An 11,202-nucleotide genomic window follows, 5' to 3' on the forward strand; every position below is an offset into this window, starting at 1 on the left:
TGGGGCCTGTTGCGGGAGCAGGGGAAGGGAGAGTATCAGGAAAAATAGCTAATGCTTGCTGGGCTTAATACCTAGGTGATGGGTTGATAAGTGCAGCAAACCACCATGGCACACATTTAGCTATGTAATAAACCTACACATCCTGTACATGTACCCCAGAACTTAAAATAAAATAAAATAATAAAATAAAAATAGCTATCCCAGTTGATGTGAAGTGGTATCTCATGGTGGGTTTGTGGGTTTAAAGTGCATTTCCCTTAAGAGTAAGTATATTAACCATTTTTTTGTTTACTTATTGGCCATTTGTATATCTTCTTCAGAGAAACATCTATTCAAATTCTTTGCCCTTTTTTTTTTTTGAGATGGGCGTCTCGCTCTGTCACCCAGGCTGGAGTGCAATGGTGTGATCTCAGCTCACTGCAACCTCTGCTTCCCATGTTTAAGCGATTCTCCTGCCTCAGCCTCCCAAGCAGCTGGGATTACAGGTGCCCGCCTTCACGCCCAGCTATTTTTTGTATTTTTAGTAGAGATGGGGTTTCACCATGTTGGCCAGGCTGGTCTTGAATTCCTGATCTCAGGTGATCCACCTGCCTCAGCCTCTCTAAGTGCTGGGATTACAGCTGTGAGCCACTGCCCCCCGCTTCTTTGCCCATTTTAAAAATTGGGTTTTTTTTCACTCCAGCCTGGGTGACAGAGCGAGACTCTGTCTCAAAAAAAAAAAAAAAAATTGGGTTTAAAAAAAATTTTTTTTTATTGTTGGGTTGTAAAAGTTCTTTATAAATTTTGGAAATTAGACTTTTTATCAGTGTCATAATTTTTATTGCTATGGTTTCTGGAAATCTGGAGGTAGCAGTGAGCTCAACCAGTGGGGTGGGGGTGAGAGAGAGGACCACAGGACTACGCCTTTATTAAGGTCCATGGATGTTATCCCTTAGGCTTTCCCTCTGGGGTTGTGGATTGGCTAGTTTAAAGAAAACACGTGGAAAGAGGGAACTTATTTTTGCATGACTTATGTTGACCTTTAGGTTTTTTCATGGTCAGCACCTGTGAGATGTGTTGGGTTTGGGTCAGCAGGGTAAGGAACAAGTGGGCTGTATTGCAAACAACTACAAGGGGAAGGAAAGTTTTAACTAGGCCAACAGTAATGGGATATGACTGGACGTCAGACAACTTATGTCAGGCCTAAAAATGGATGCTGAGGCAGTGGCTATATTAAGCAAATTTCTGACAATCAGATATGATTTGCAAGTATTTTATCCCATTGTGAGGATGGTATTTTCATTTTCTTGATAGTCTCCTTTAATGTATACTTTTTAAAAGATAGAAGTAACAAGAGTTAGCATCCTTGCCTTGTTCCCAATCTTAGAGTAAAAGCTTTTCAATTTTTCACTGTTGAGTATGATATTAGCTGCGGGCTTTTTATATATGACTTCTGTTATGCTTAGGTAATTTCCTTCTATTCCTAATTTCTTAAGAGGTTTTTTTAAAATAATGAACAGGTGCTCAATTTTGTCAAATGCTTTTTCTGCATCTGTTGAGCTGATTATGTGATTTTAATCCTTTATTCTGTTAATGTGGAATATCACATTAGTTGATTTTCGTATGTTGAACTATCCTTGCATCCCAGGGATAAATCTCACTTGGTCATGGTATATGACCCTTTCCAAATGTTGTTGGAAACAGGGGAAACTCTTCATGACATGGGTCTTCGCAATGATTTCATGGATAATGACACCAAAAGCACAGGCAACAAAACAAAAAGTAAACAAGTGGGACTACATCAAACCAAAATCTTCTGCACAGCAAAGGAAACAATCAACAGAGTGAAAAGGTAACAACCTACAGAATGGGTGAAAATATCTGCAAATCATATATCAGATCAGGATTTAATCTGTAAAATATATAAGGAATTCTTACAACTCAATGGTAAGAAAAAATTAATAACCTGATTTAAAAATGGGTTAGGAACTGAATAGACATTTTTCCAAAGAAGACATATAAATGGTCAATAGGTATTTGGAAAAATGCTCAATGTCACTAATCATCAGAGAAATAGAAATCAAAACCACAATGAGATATCACCTTATACCAGACAGCATGGCTATCACCAAAAACAAAAAACAAATGCTAAGGAAGTGGATAAATTGAACCCTTGCTGTTTTGTCTCTCTAAACCCTCAAATCCTTGGCTGGAATTACCCCAAAAGCAGTGGCAGGGGGATTTCCCACAAGGGAGTCTCCAATTGTCCTGAGATAGGGCTGGCTGGAATACCAAAGAAAAAAACTCTAAGCTCTAGGGTGACCAGTCCAAAGAATGTATTAGGGAAACTTCCGTTCAGAGTGCTGCAGCAATCGCTGAGACAGAAAAGGAATGTTATACCCAGGTATGTCTGCAGCAAGGAGATCAGAGTCTGGAGTTTCTATGACAGTTTGAGAAATTTGGCTCAAGGCTAGGGGCCAGTTTCAGTGTTTTGAGCAACAACCCAAATACCTTTCTCAGTGCCTGGGAATGTTCAAGGCCCAGTTTGCGTTCAAGCCTGCTGAGAAAAACCTGTAGCCAGCCGGGTCACAGAGTAGTCAAAGTACTCTGTGATTTTTAGTGAGGGCAAAGAAAGAAAGTGGGAAGAACTGGATTACCATACACTTGCCCACTGTTGCTGGGAATGTAAAATGGTGCAGCTGCTATGGTAAATGCTATGGAGGTTCCTCAAGAGATTAAAAATATAACTACTGTGCTTGCTTTGGCAGAACATATACTAAAATTGGAATGATACAGAGAAGATTAACATGGCCCCTGTGCAAAGATGACATGCAAATTTGTGAAGTGGTCCACGGTAAAATAATAATAAATAAACAAATAACAACAAAAAAAAACTATTGTATGAGTCAGCAATCCTACTTCTGGGTGTTTATCCAAAAGAATTGAAGCCAGGTACAGTGGCTCATGTCTGTAATCCCAGCACTTTGGGAGGCCAGGCAGGCCAGGGGTTCAAGACCAGCCTGGCCAACATGGTGAAACTCCATCTCTACTGAAAATACCAAACAATTAGCCAGGGGTGGTGGAGCACACCTGTAATCCCAGCTACTTGGGCGGCCAAGGCACAGGAATCACTTGAACCCAGGAAGCAGAGGTTGCAGTCAGCTGAGATCACGCAATAGCACTCCAGCCTGGGCAACAGTGAGACTCCTCTGTCTCAAAAAAAAAAAAAAGAAAAAAGAATTGCTATCAAGATCTCAAATAAATATTAGTACCCTAAATTCACTGCAGCACTATTCACAATAGCCAAGATGTGGAAACAAAACGTCCACCACAATGAATAAAGAAAATGTGGTATATACATACAATAGAATACCATTCAGCCTTAAAAGAGAAACCCCTGATTTGTGACAACATGGATGAACCCTGAGGACATTATTCTAAGTGAAATAAGCCAGTCACAGAAAGACCAGTACTGTATGACTCCACTTTTAAGTATGCGGTATTTAAAATAGTCAAATTTGGCCATGTTGGGTGGCTCACGCCTGTAATCCCAGCACTTTGGGAGGCCGAGGCCGGTGGATCAGGAGTTCGAGACCAGCCTGGCCAACAAGGTGAAACCCCATCTCCACAAAAAATACAAAAATTAGCTGGGCATGGTGGCACATGCCTATAATCCCAACTACTCGGGAGGCTGAGGCAGGAGAATAGCTTGAACCTGGGAGGCGGAGGTTGCAATGAGCCAAGATCGTGCTGTTGCACTTCAGTCTGGGCAACAAGAGTGAAACTCCATCTCAAAAAAATAAAAAATAAGAAAAATAAAATAGTCAAATTCGTAGTATCAAAGAGTAGAATAACGCTTACCAGGGGCTGGGGTAATAGGAAAACAAGAGGTAACTAATAAAAGGCCATGAAGTTTCAGTCAAGCAAGAGGAATAAGCTCTAGAGATCTGCTGTACAACATTGTACCTGTAGTCAACAATAATGTATTGTACACTTAAAATTGTGTTCATTATCCTTAGCAAACTAACACAGGAACAGAAAATTCCAAACACTGGGGCTACCTGAGGGTGGAGGTTTGGAGGAGGGAGAGGATCAGAAAAAAGAACTATTGGATACTATGCTTAGTATCTGGGGGACAAAATAATCTGTACAACAAACCCCTGTGACATGAGTTTACCTGTATAACGAACCTGCACATGTATGCCTGAACCTAAAATAGAAGTTAGAAAATAATAAATAAATAAATCAAATGTATTATAACCTTAAAAAATTTTTTTTTCAAATAGGGTGAATGTCGACCAGGACACACAAGCACAAACTAAAAAAAAAAAAAAAGACGACAAAACTCAAACAGAGGATTGGAAATCAACTTTGCCAAGATTTGGATGATTCTGCCGTAGTTATTATAATAAGCAGACTGAATTGAATCATGTAATTTATTTTAAACTAATTGTAAGACAATGAAAATAAAGTTCAAAAAGACGTAAGGAAGTGATGGTTTTATTGGGCAAACTTATAGGGGTAGTGTATGAAGTCATTTCAAATAACAGATTAAGTTGCTTTCCTTGCAACTAAAAGCTTCAATTACTACATTTAAACTTTAATTTAACATTAAATCTACAATGTGAAGCACATCTACATGTGAAGTTTTAATTTCAGGTCTGGAGCAGCTGTAAAATGAAAGTTACCACTCCATTCTAGTCCTCGGATATCAGTATATTCCCCTTCACCTTCTACCCTGCAATAGTAGAAAATAAGTTTTTCATTAACAAAGACAAATAATTTACAGTCCAGATATAAGATTGTCTAGCATAATATACACTATGTCTGAAGCATTATATCTTTCACTTTCAAACTTTGCTTTTAAACCCAGCATCCTGCCTTCACATACTACAAAAAAAAAAGAAAAAAGAAAAAGAAAAAACAAGTACTATTCCAAACACACACAATCAATTATTTGGCGTCCAAGATTTTAGGATCACATAATCTAAGTTCATACAAAACCAAAACAATGAGTTAAAAAAATGAAGAGTTTACATTGGCTCTCTGGCTTAATTACTTCATTTATTCAACAAATATTTCTTGACCATCAATGATGTTTGAGGTGCTATGCCACTGTACCGGGCCTCCAACAATTTTTAGAAACTATATTATAAAAGAATATTTAGAATTAACTAAATATAGTATTTAAGCAGCTGGGCACAGTGATTCACACCTGTATACTCAGCACTTTGGCAGGCCGAGGCACGCAGATCACTTGAGGTCAGGAGTTCTAGACCAGCCTGGCCAACATGGTGAAACCCCGTTCCTACTGAAAATACAAAAATTAACTGGGTATGGTGGTGTGCACCTGTGGATCCAGCTACTTGGGTGGCTGAGGCAGGAGAATCGCTTGAACCCAGGAGGCAGAGGTTGCAGTGAGCTGAGATCACTCCACTGCACTCCAGCCTGGATGACAGAGTAAGACTCTGTCTCAATAAATAAATAAGTATTTAAGCAAATGTACCAGAAAATAATCTTTCAGAACTGCAGTGATTTTTTCTTTATTTTAAGCTTACCTATTTTCATTGAAATTTCCAATATACTTTGCCCCAGTTGGGAATGTGTAAGTCCCCAGTCCATGAAACATATTATCCTTAAATTGTCCTTCATATACTGCTCCTGAAAAATGCTCAAGTCTTCCAAAACCATTCATCTGTTTGTAACAAAGGAAATTACCTTAGAAACTAATCTTCAGTTTCCTAAGAACCTTTCAAAAATGTACAAATATAAGTCTATCATCTGCTAATTATTACTTAATCAACGTTGTATTGTCCTTTATTTCCATAGTATAAAGATAACATTTTTATCATTTTCATTCATCTGTGTCTATCTGTGAAGCCCACTAAATCAAATGTTCTGGATCTGGGGCATTTGAACATCAAGGGGTCCATGATGAAGATAATAGGGGTCCTCAAGATACCCTGAATGTATCAGAAATCTTAAAGGGCAACCAGTTTAGTTAGTTCAAGAAACCAGTACAAAATAGTTGTTAATAATTCAAATTTGGATTCAAGCAGACCAAGGTATACTTTCCTGTTTTATCATTTACTAGGTGGGCAAGAAACCTGAGCCTGATTTTCCTCATTTGTAAAATAGAGTATTAATGGTACCCAGCTCATGAGGGTGTTACGAGGATTAAATGAGAAAATTATGTAACAGATTCAGCTTTACTCAATGAATAGGAGATGAGAAAGATAATAACAATGATTAGCTCTCTGCAGTGAGTTTAATATTACTCATAAGTTAATATGTGTTAATATGATCATTCGTTATTTTTATTATATAGTCTACTCATTATAGGAGTTTTTAATTAATGGTGAAATGCCTGGAATCATTAAACCCACAGGGTTATTTATCCACTGCCAGTATTAAAAACAACAATACCTTGTCATCTTTCCAGCTTCCTGTGTAGACAATCCCATTAGGAGTGGTATGAATACCTATTCCATTTCTCTCATAGATTCCAGAAGATGTTCTTGTACAGTCGCCATCTAAACAAAGGAGAAATACTGAAGATTATAAATGAGAAAAGTTATATCTGGGCCTAATCGCAACTACACCTCATGGGTTTCTTTGGCTCCCTAGCACTGAAACCAGTGAGACCCGAGATGAGTAAATCCGTGGACGTACAACATCTTGTAACAATTGAGACTCAAAGGCCAGGAAGATTGACAGATCCCATAGGTTTCCAAGGCATATCGTCTAGAGTTAACAGTGGAGTTTTGATTTTAACATCTCTTTATCTATTAGGATTTCTGTTATCTTAGTTAATAAAGTTAAGATCCTAATAGTTTTACAAAATTTAAGTCTCTTTTTTTATTCTTAAGCTATTTAATTTTCTGTACAGAAAAAGTAATTGCAGTGTATGCTTACCATACTTGTCTCCATTTGGAAAGATAAAGGTGATCTTATACACTTCTGAAGCTGTTTTAAAAGATTTAAGAAAAATGGCATAAGTTTACTTTTTTTTGATAGAGGCAAGGTTTCACTATGTTGCCAAGGCCAGTCTCAAACTCCTGGGCTCAAGGCATCCTCCCGCCTCAGCCTCCCAAAGTGCTGGGGTTGCAGATGTGAGCTACCACATCCAGCCAAACGTAAATATTCTTATGTCATAAGACCTATAACCAATGTGCTTTCAACACTATCCAAATGGACTTACTTCTCAAGATCACAGCATATCATGATTACTTGGCATTTCCATTGTCTAATGTAGGGTCCTGGGGAAATAAACAATTTTGCCTACATGATCTCCTTTAAAATTTATTTATTATGATAGCTTTATTAATATATAATTCACACACCACAAAATCTACCTTTAAAAGATACAATTTCACGTTTTTTAGTAGATTCAGAGTTGTGCAACTATCATCACAATCTAATTTTAGAATATTTTCATTATCCCAGAAAGAAACTCTGTACCCATGAGCAGTTACCCATTACAATTCCCCTCAAACACCCCTCACCCCACAACCCCAAACCCCTGGCAACCACTAATCTACTTTCTGCCTCAAGGATTTGCCTATTCTGGATATTTCCTATAAATGAAATCATACAATATGCGGTCCTTTATGTCTGGCTCTTTTCACTTAATGTTTCCAAGGTTCATCCATGTTGTATCGTGTATCAGTACTTCATTCCTTTTTATAGCCAAGTATATTGTATAAATATGTTGTACAGAAATAGCATATTTTGTTTATTCATTCATCAGTTCATGGACATTTAGGTTGTTTCCAGTTTGGGGCCATTATGAATAATACTGCTATAAACACTGATGTAAATTTTTAAAACATACAGCTTCCTAGGAGTAAAAAAAAAAAATTGGTGTACAAATTTTTGTGTGGATATGTTTTTATTTCTCTTTGGTAGCCCATATGGTTTACTGATTGTCCCACAGAGGTAAGGCGGAGTGAGGAATCTTTAAATTGGCAGTAGGAAGAAATGGAAAATAAAGATAGCAAGTGGGGAAGGGCTGGTAGGTCCACACAGAATGAGAATGGTATGGAGACCAAGTGAAAAAGGAAGAAAGAGGACCACAAGACTGAGGGGGATTCTGGGCCTCAGATCCCTGGACACTTAGTGGACTAAAACATTAGAAACTGTATTTTCCGATACTGAAGAAAGCTTATGTAGAGAAGGTATGCAGGCATATCCTCTGTGGCTCATCCTTCAGAATCACCTGAGATGCTTCTAAGTTTCTTCTCTCTACCCCACATCTACTGAATCAGAGTTTTTATGGGTGGGGCAAGGGAATTTAAAAATTAATTTAGGTGCCAGTTGAGAAAGGCTAGAGGTTCATCCCCTCTGAGGAAACAGAATTAACACAATAGGTAGAGGACTTAAACTGTAATATCCTCAGAGAGAAAGGGAGAGTATTAGTATCTTTGAGATAGGAACAGGTGATTATAAAAAACAAAGAACAATTAGCAATCCAGGAAATGAATAATATAATTGGTGAAATAAAACTTCTTAGAAGGGATGAATAGCAGAATAGATACAGTTGAAAACAAATTAGTGAACTGGAACATTAGGTTGAAAAATGTGCTTAGAAAGTAGCACAAAGTGCGAGTGAGATGGCTGGAAAAATATTTTTTTTAATTAAAAAAAGCAAGTAGCACAAGGAATTTTAAAATAATGGAAAGTGGATCCAAAATGCTACTGTCAGTCTAATAAGAATTCCAGAGGGAAAGAATAAGAGATATTTGAATAAATACCCAAAAATTTCTCAGAACTGAAGAAAATGACTGTTTGGACTACAAATGGGAACTAAGCAAAATCCCACACCTAGACAGGTTACAGTAAAATTTCATGACATAAAGACCAAAGGCCAGTTAGGCTAGTTAAAAACAAGCAAACAAAACCACATTACCTACAATAAACTACAAAGGACTGACATTAGCAACAGTGGATTCTAAAAAAAAAAAAAAAAAAAAAAAAAAAAAAAAAAAAAAAAATGGCACTTAACCCAGTGTCTAAACTCTAAATACTAGCTATTGTTTTCTTGTAGCCCCAGGTCAGGTATGGGCTCTCCCACAAAGCCTTTCTTCAACCTCAGACTCCTTCAGGAGCCCTCACAGCACTCTGGGCCTATTCCTACTGTCGTACTTAGGGTTCTAGTAAAACCATGGCTTTGTACCGGGATCCCCTATCCCACCCAGTTCCTCCAGCCCACGAATGGCGGATTAGTCAAATCTCTTCTCACCCTACTGTCCGACTCCGTGTTTAGTACTAATAGTAACAGAACGTCTAGTGAATGAAGGGCACTTCGGAAGCAATCGTTAAATGCCTATGAAGCAGAGCATTAAATGTAATCATATCAGAAACTGGACTGTTTTCAATTGCCGCTAAAATGTTCTACATTCGAAACTTGGGAATGTCAGAGCTAGAGGGAACCTCACAGAGACCGCCCGGCACCATAGCGGAAACTGAGGCCCAGGGAGGTTGGCACGCGCCTCGGGTGTCTCAACAGCGACAGATCAGAGCTAGATTCTCAGACCAAGGGTTCCCCCGTGCCCCTCGGCTAGACGGTTAGGAAATATGTCACACCCCTACAGGAGTTACCGGAGGCCAAGCAAGTTCTGACTCCACGCTAGTTCGACTTAAAGGAGCCCTTCACTGCCCGGGTCGTTGGGAGGATGGGCACTCACTTGGCCGAGAGGTGTTAGAGAGATCTTCCAAACTCTGCGACTCCCCCTGGGCGGCCAGCTCTGCAGCCGGGAGAGAACTAGGCGCTAGGACAGCTCCAGGTGCGACTTGGTTGCTGGGGCGACCGGGCACCTCTCACCCGGAAGCGAATACGCGAGGGGCTGAAGCTGAGCCAATCAGAAGGCGCCAGGGCTGTGCCGCTGCAGCTGGGCCACCGCAGGGCTGCTCCAAGTGAGAACCGGGAGGGTGGCCAAGCCCTGTGGGGACCTCTGACCCTTGGGCAGCACCTCCCGACAGCTGGCTCGGGACCCAACTCTGCGAGCCAGGTACGTCTTCCACTTCTGCGGACAAGTGATGCGCGTTGTGCGTACGGTCTGCGCGTCGCCCTGTTTGTCAGTGTGTCTGCCGCCTCCTGCTCCAGGAGTGGTCGGGATCTGAGGAGCATCGCGGCCCAGTGTTTCATCCTGTCTGCCTGGGGCCGGTGAATCTGGACCAGCAGGATCCCAGGCCCCGGGACCGGACCAAGGCGGAGCTCTGCCGCTGAGGTTGTGCACGCTCAAACTGCAGTGCGGGGGCGGTGGGGCTAGGAGACGAGGCGTGAAATTCAGGTTTGGAGCAGGCTAAGGGATTGATTGAAGGGGTCAGGCTCCGTTCCCTGTCTCTGTCTGTGTGGCTTTTTTGGGGAGAAGGGTGGGGACGATGTGAGTTCGAAAAAGGATGCGAGATCTGGATATCTGGATGGAGCTGGTTATATTGTGATCAGTCAGAGATCTGCCTGGGAGGAGGGTAGTGTGTAGTCACTTTTCAGTGCCTTGGCTGTCAAACAAAGAATACTCTTACAGCCAAACTTAGGTCCCTGTATCCATGGTGAAGAAAGATAGTTGGAATCTTCCCGGGCTAGATGGAATAAATAGTGGAATCTAACCACGTGGATTATACAACCTAATTCCTATTGCCTGGAAAACTCTGGGAGAGTGGTATTGGATACCATTACAGTCAGCAAATCTTCGTTTAAAATTTTGAGCGCATATCTCAGATCTACTTGTAAAAGTAACATTTTCTGGATTGATGTGAGACAACTTGTTTTGAATCAGAGTAAGTATCCTCTTGCTTTTTCCTAATGTTTCTCAGTACACAAATTTACCTGGGCTGCATGGTTTTTGAGAGGAAGTTCTAATCTGTCTGTTTGATTTATTTCCTTTCCGTAAATTTTAGAAATCATAGGTAATTACTGATGCACAACCTTACAGAATTCAGTTTGACCTGTTATTTTTCTTGCCTGTTAAAATTTTAATGACTCTACATTTTTGTGAGTAAAGTTGACATTTGAACAACATGGTTTTGAACTACACGGGCCCACTTATGGGTGGATTTTTTTCCAACCCAACACAGATTGAAAATACAGTATTTCAACTAGGCACAGTGGCTCATGCCGGTAATCCCAGCACCTTGGGAGGCCAAGGTGAGAGGATTGCTTGAGCTCAGGAGTACGAGACCAGCTTGGGCAACAAAGCGAAACCTCATCCCTACTAAAAAAAA

The 11,202-nt window shown here is 40.1% G+C and overlaps 3 protein-coding genes across 5 annotated transcripts in view; 1 reads left to right on the forward strand and 2 right to left on the reverse strand.

The window, feature by feature from the left end:
- The window catches only part of ARHGEF33 (Rho guanine nucleotide exchange factor (GEF) 33), a 102,973-nt gene extending 96,546 nt beyond the window's left edge, over nucleotides 1-6,427 (reverse strand). The window contains exons 1-2 of the mRNA XM_011997356.1: nucleotides 6,406-6,427; nucleotides 5,538-5,674 (exon numbers count right to left, since the gene is read on the reverse strand). The gene's annotated coding sequence lies outside the window, so the exon portion shown is untranslated. The remainder of the gene's footprint in view (nucleotides 1-5,537; nucleotides 5,675-6,405) is intronic.
- On the reverse strand, nucleotides 4,402-9,797 carry MORN2 (MORN repeat containing 2). 3 transcript variants are annotated; one of them, XM_011997327.1, is made up of 5 exons: nucleotides 9,666-9,797; nucleotides 6,895-6,945; nucleotides 6,406-6,512; nucleotides 5,538-5,674; nucleotides 4,402-4,717 (listed from the first exon to the last, which is right to left on the reverse strand). In XM_011997327.1, exons 4-5 carry the CDS (start codon nucleotides 5,672-5,674, stop codon nucleotides 4,615-4,617), a joined length of 240 nt encoding a protein of 79 aa, XP_011852717.1. In that variant the 5' UTR covers nucleotides 6,406-6,512; nucleotides 6,895-6,945; nucleotides 9,666-9,797; the 3' UTR covers nucleotides 4,402-4,614. The 3 variants fall into 3 exon arrangements, with proteins under 3 accessions (XP_011852717.1, XP_011852716.1, XP_011852715.1); XM_011997326.1 differs by having other exon boundaries at nucleotides 6,406-6,530; nucleotides 9,666-9,757; XM_011997325.1 differs by having other exon boundaries at nucleotides 4,458-4,717; nucleotides 9,580-9,707.
- Nucleotides 9,798-9,852: 55 nt separating this feature from the next.
- The window catches only part of DHX57 (DEAH (Asp-Glu-Ala-Asp/His) box polypeptide 57), a 75,336-nt gene continuing 73,986 nt past the window's right edge, over nucleotides 9,853-11,202 (forward strand). Inside the window, exon 1 of the mRNA XM_011997328.1 lies at nucleotides 9,853-9,989. The gene's annotated coding sequence lies outside the window, so the exon portion shown is untranslated. The remainder of the gene's footprint in view (nucleotides 9,990-11,202) is intronic.

Source organism: Mandrillus leucophaeus, unplaced genomic scaffold (assembly GCF_000951045.1).
Source record: "Mandrillus leucophaeus isolate KB7577 unplaced genomic scaffold, Mleu.le_1.0 Scaffold538, whole genome shotgun sequence".
NCBI lineage: Eukaryota > Metazoa > Chordata > Mammalia > Primates > Cercopithecidae > Mandrillus > Mandrillus leucophaeus.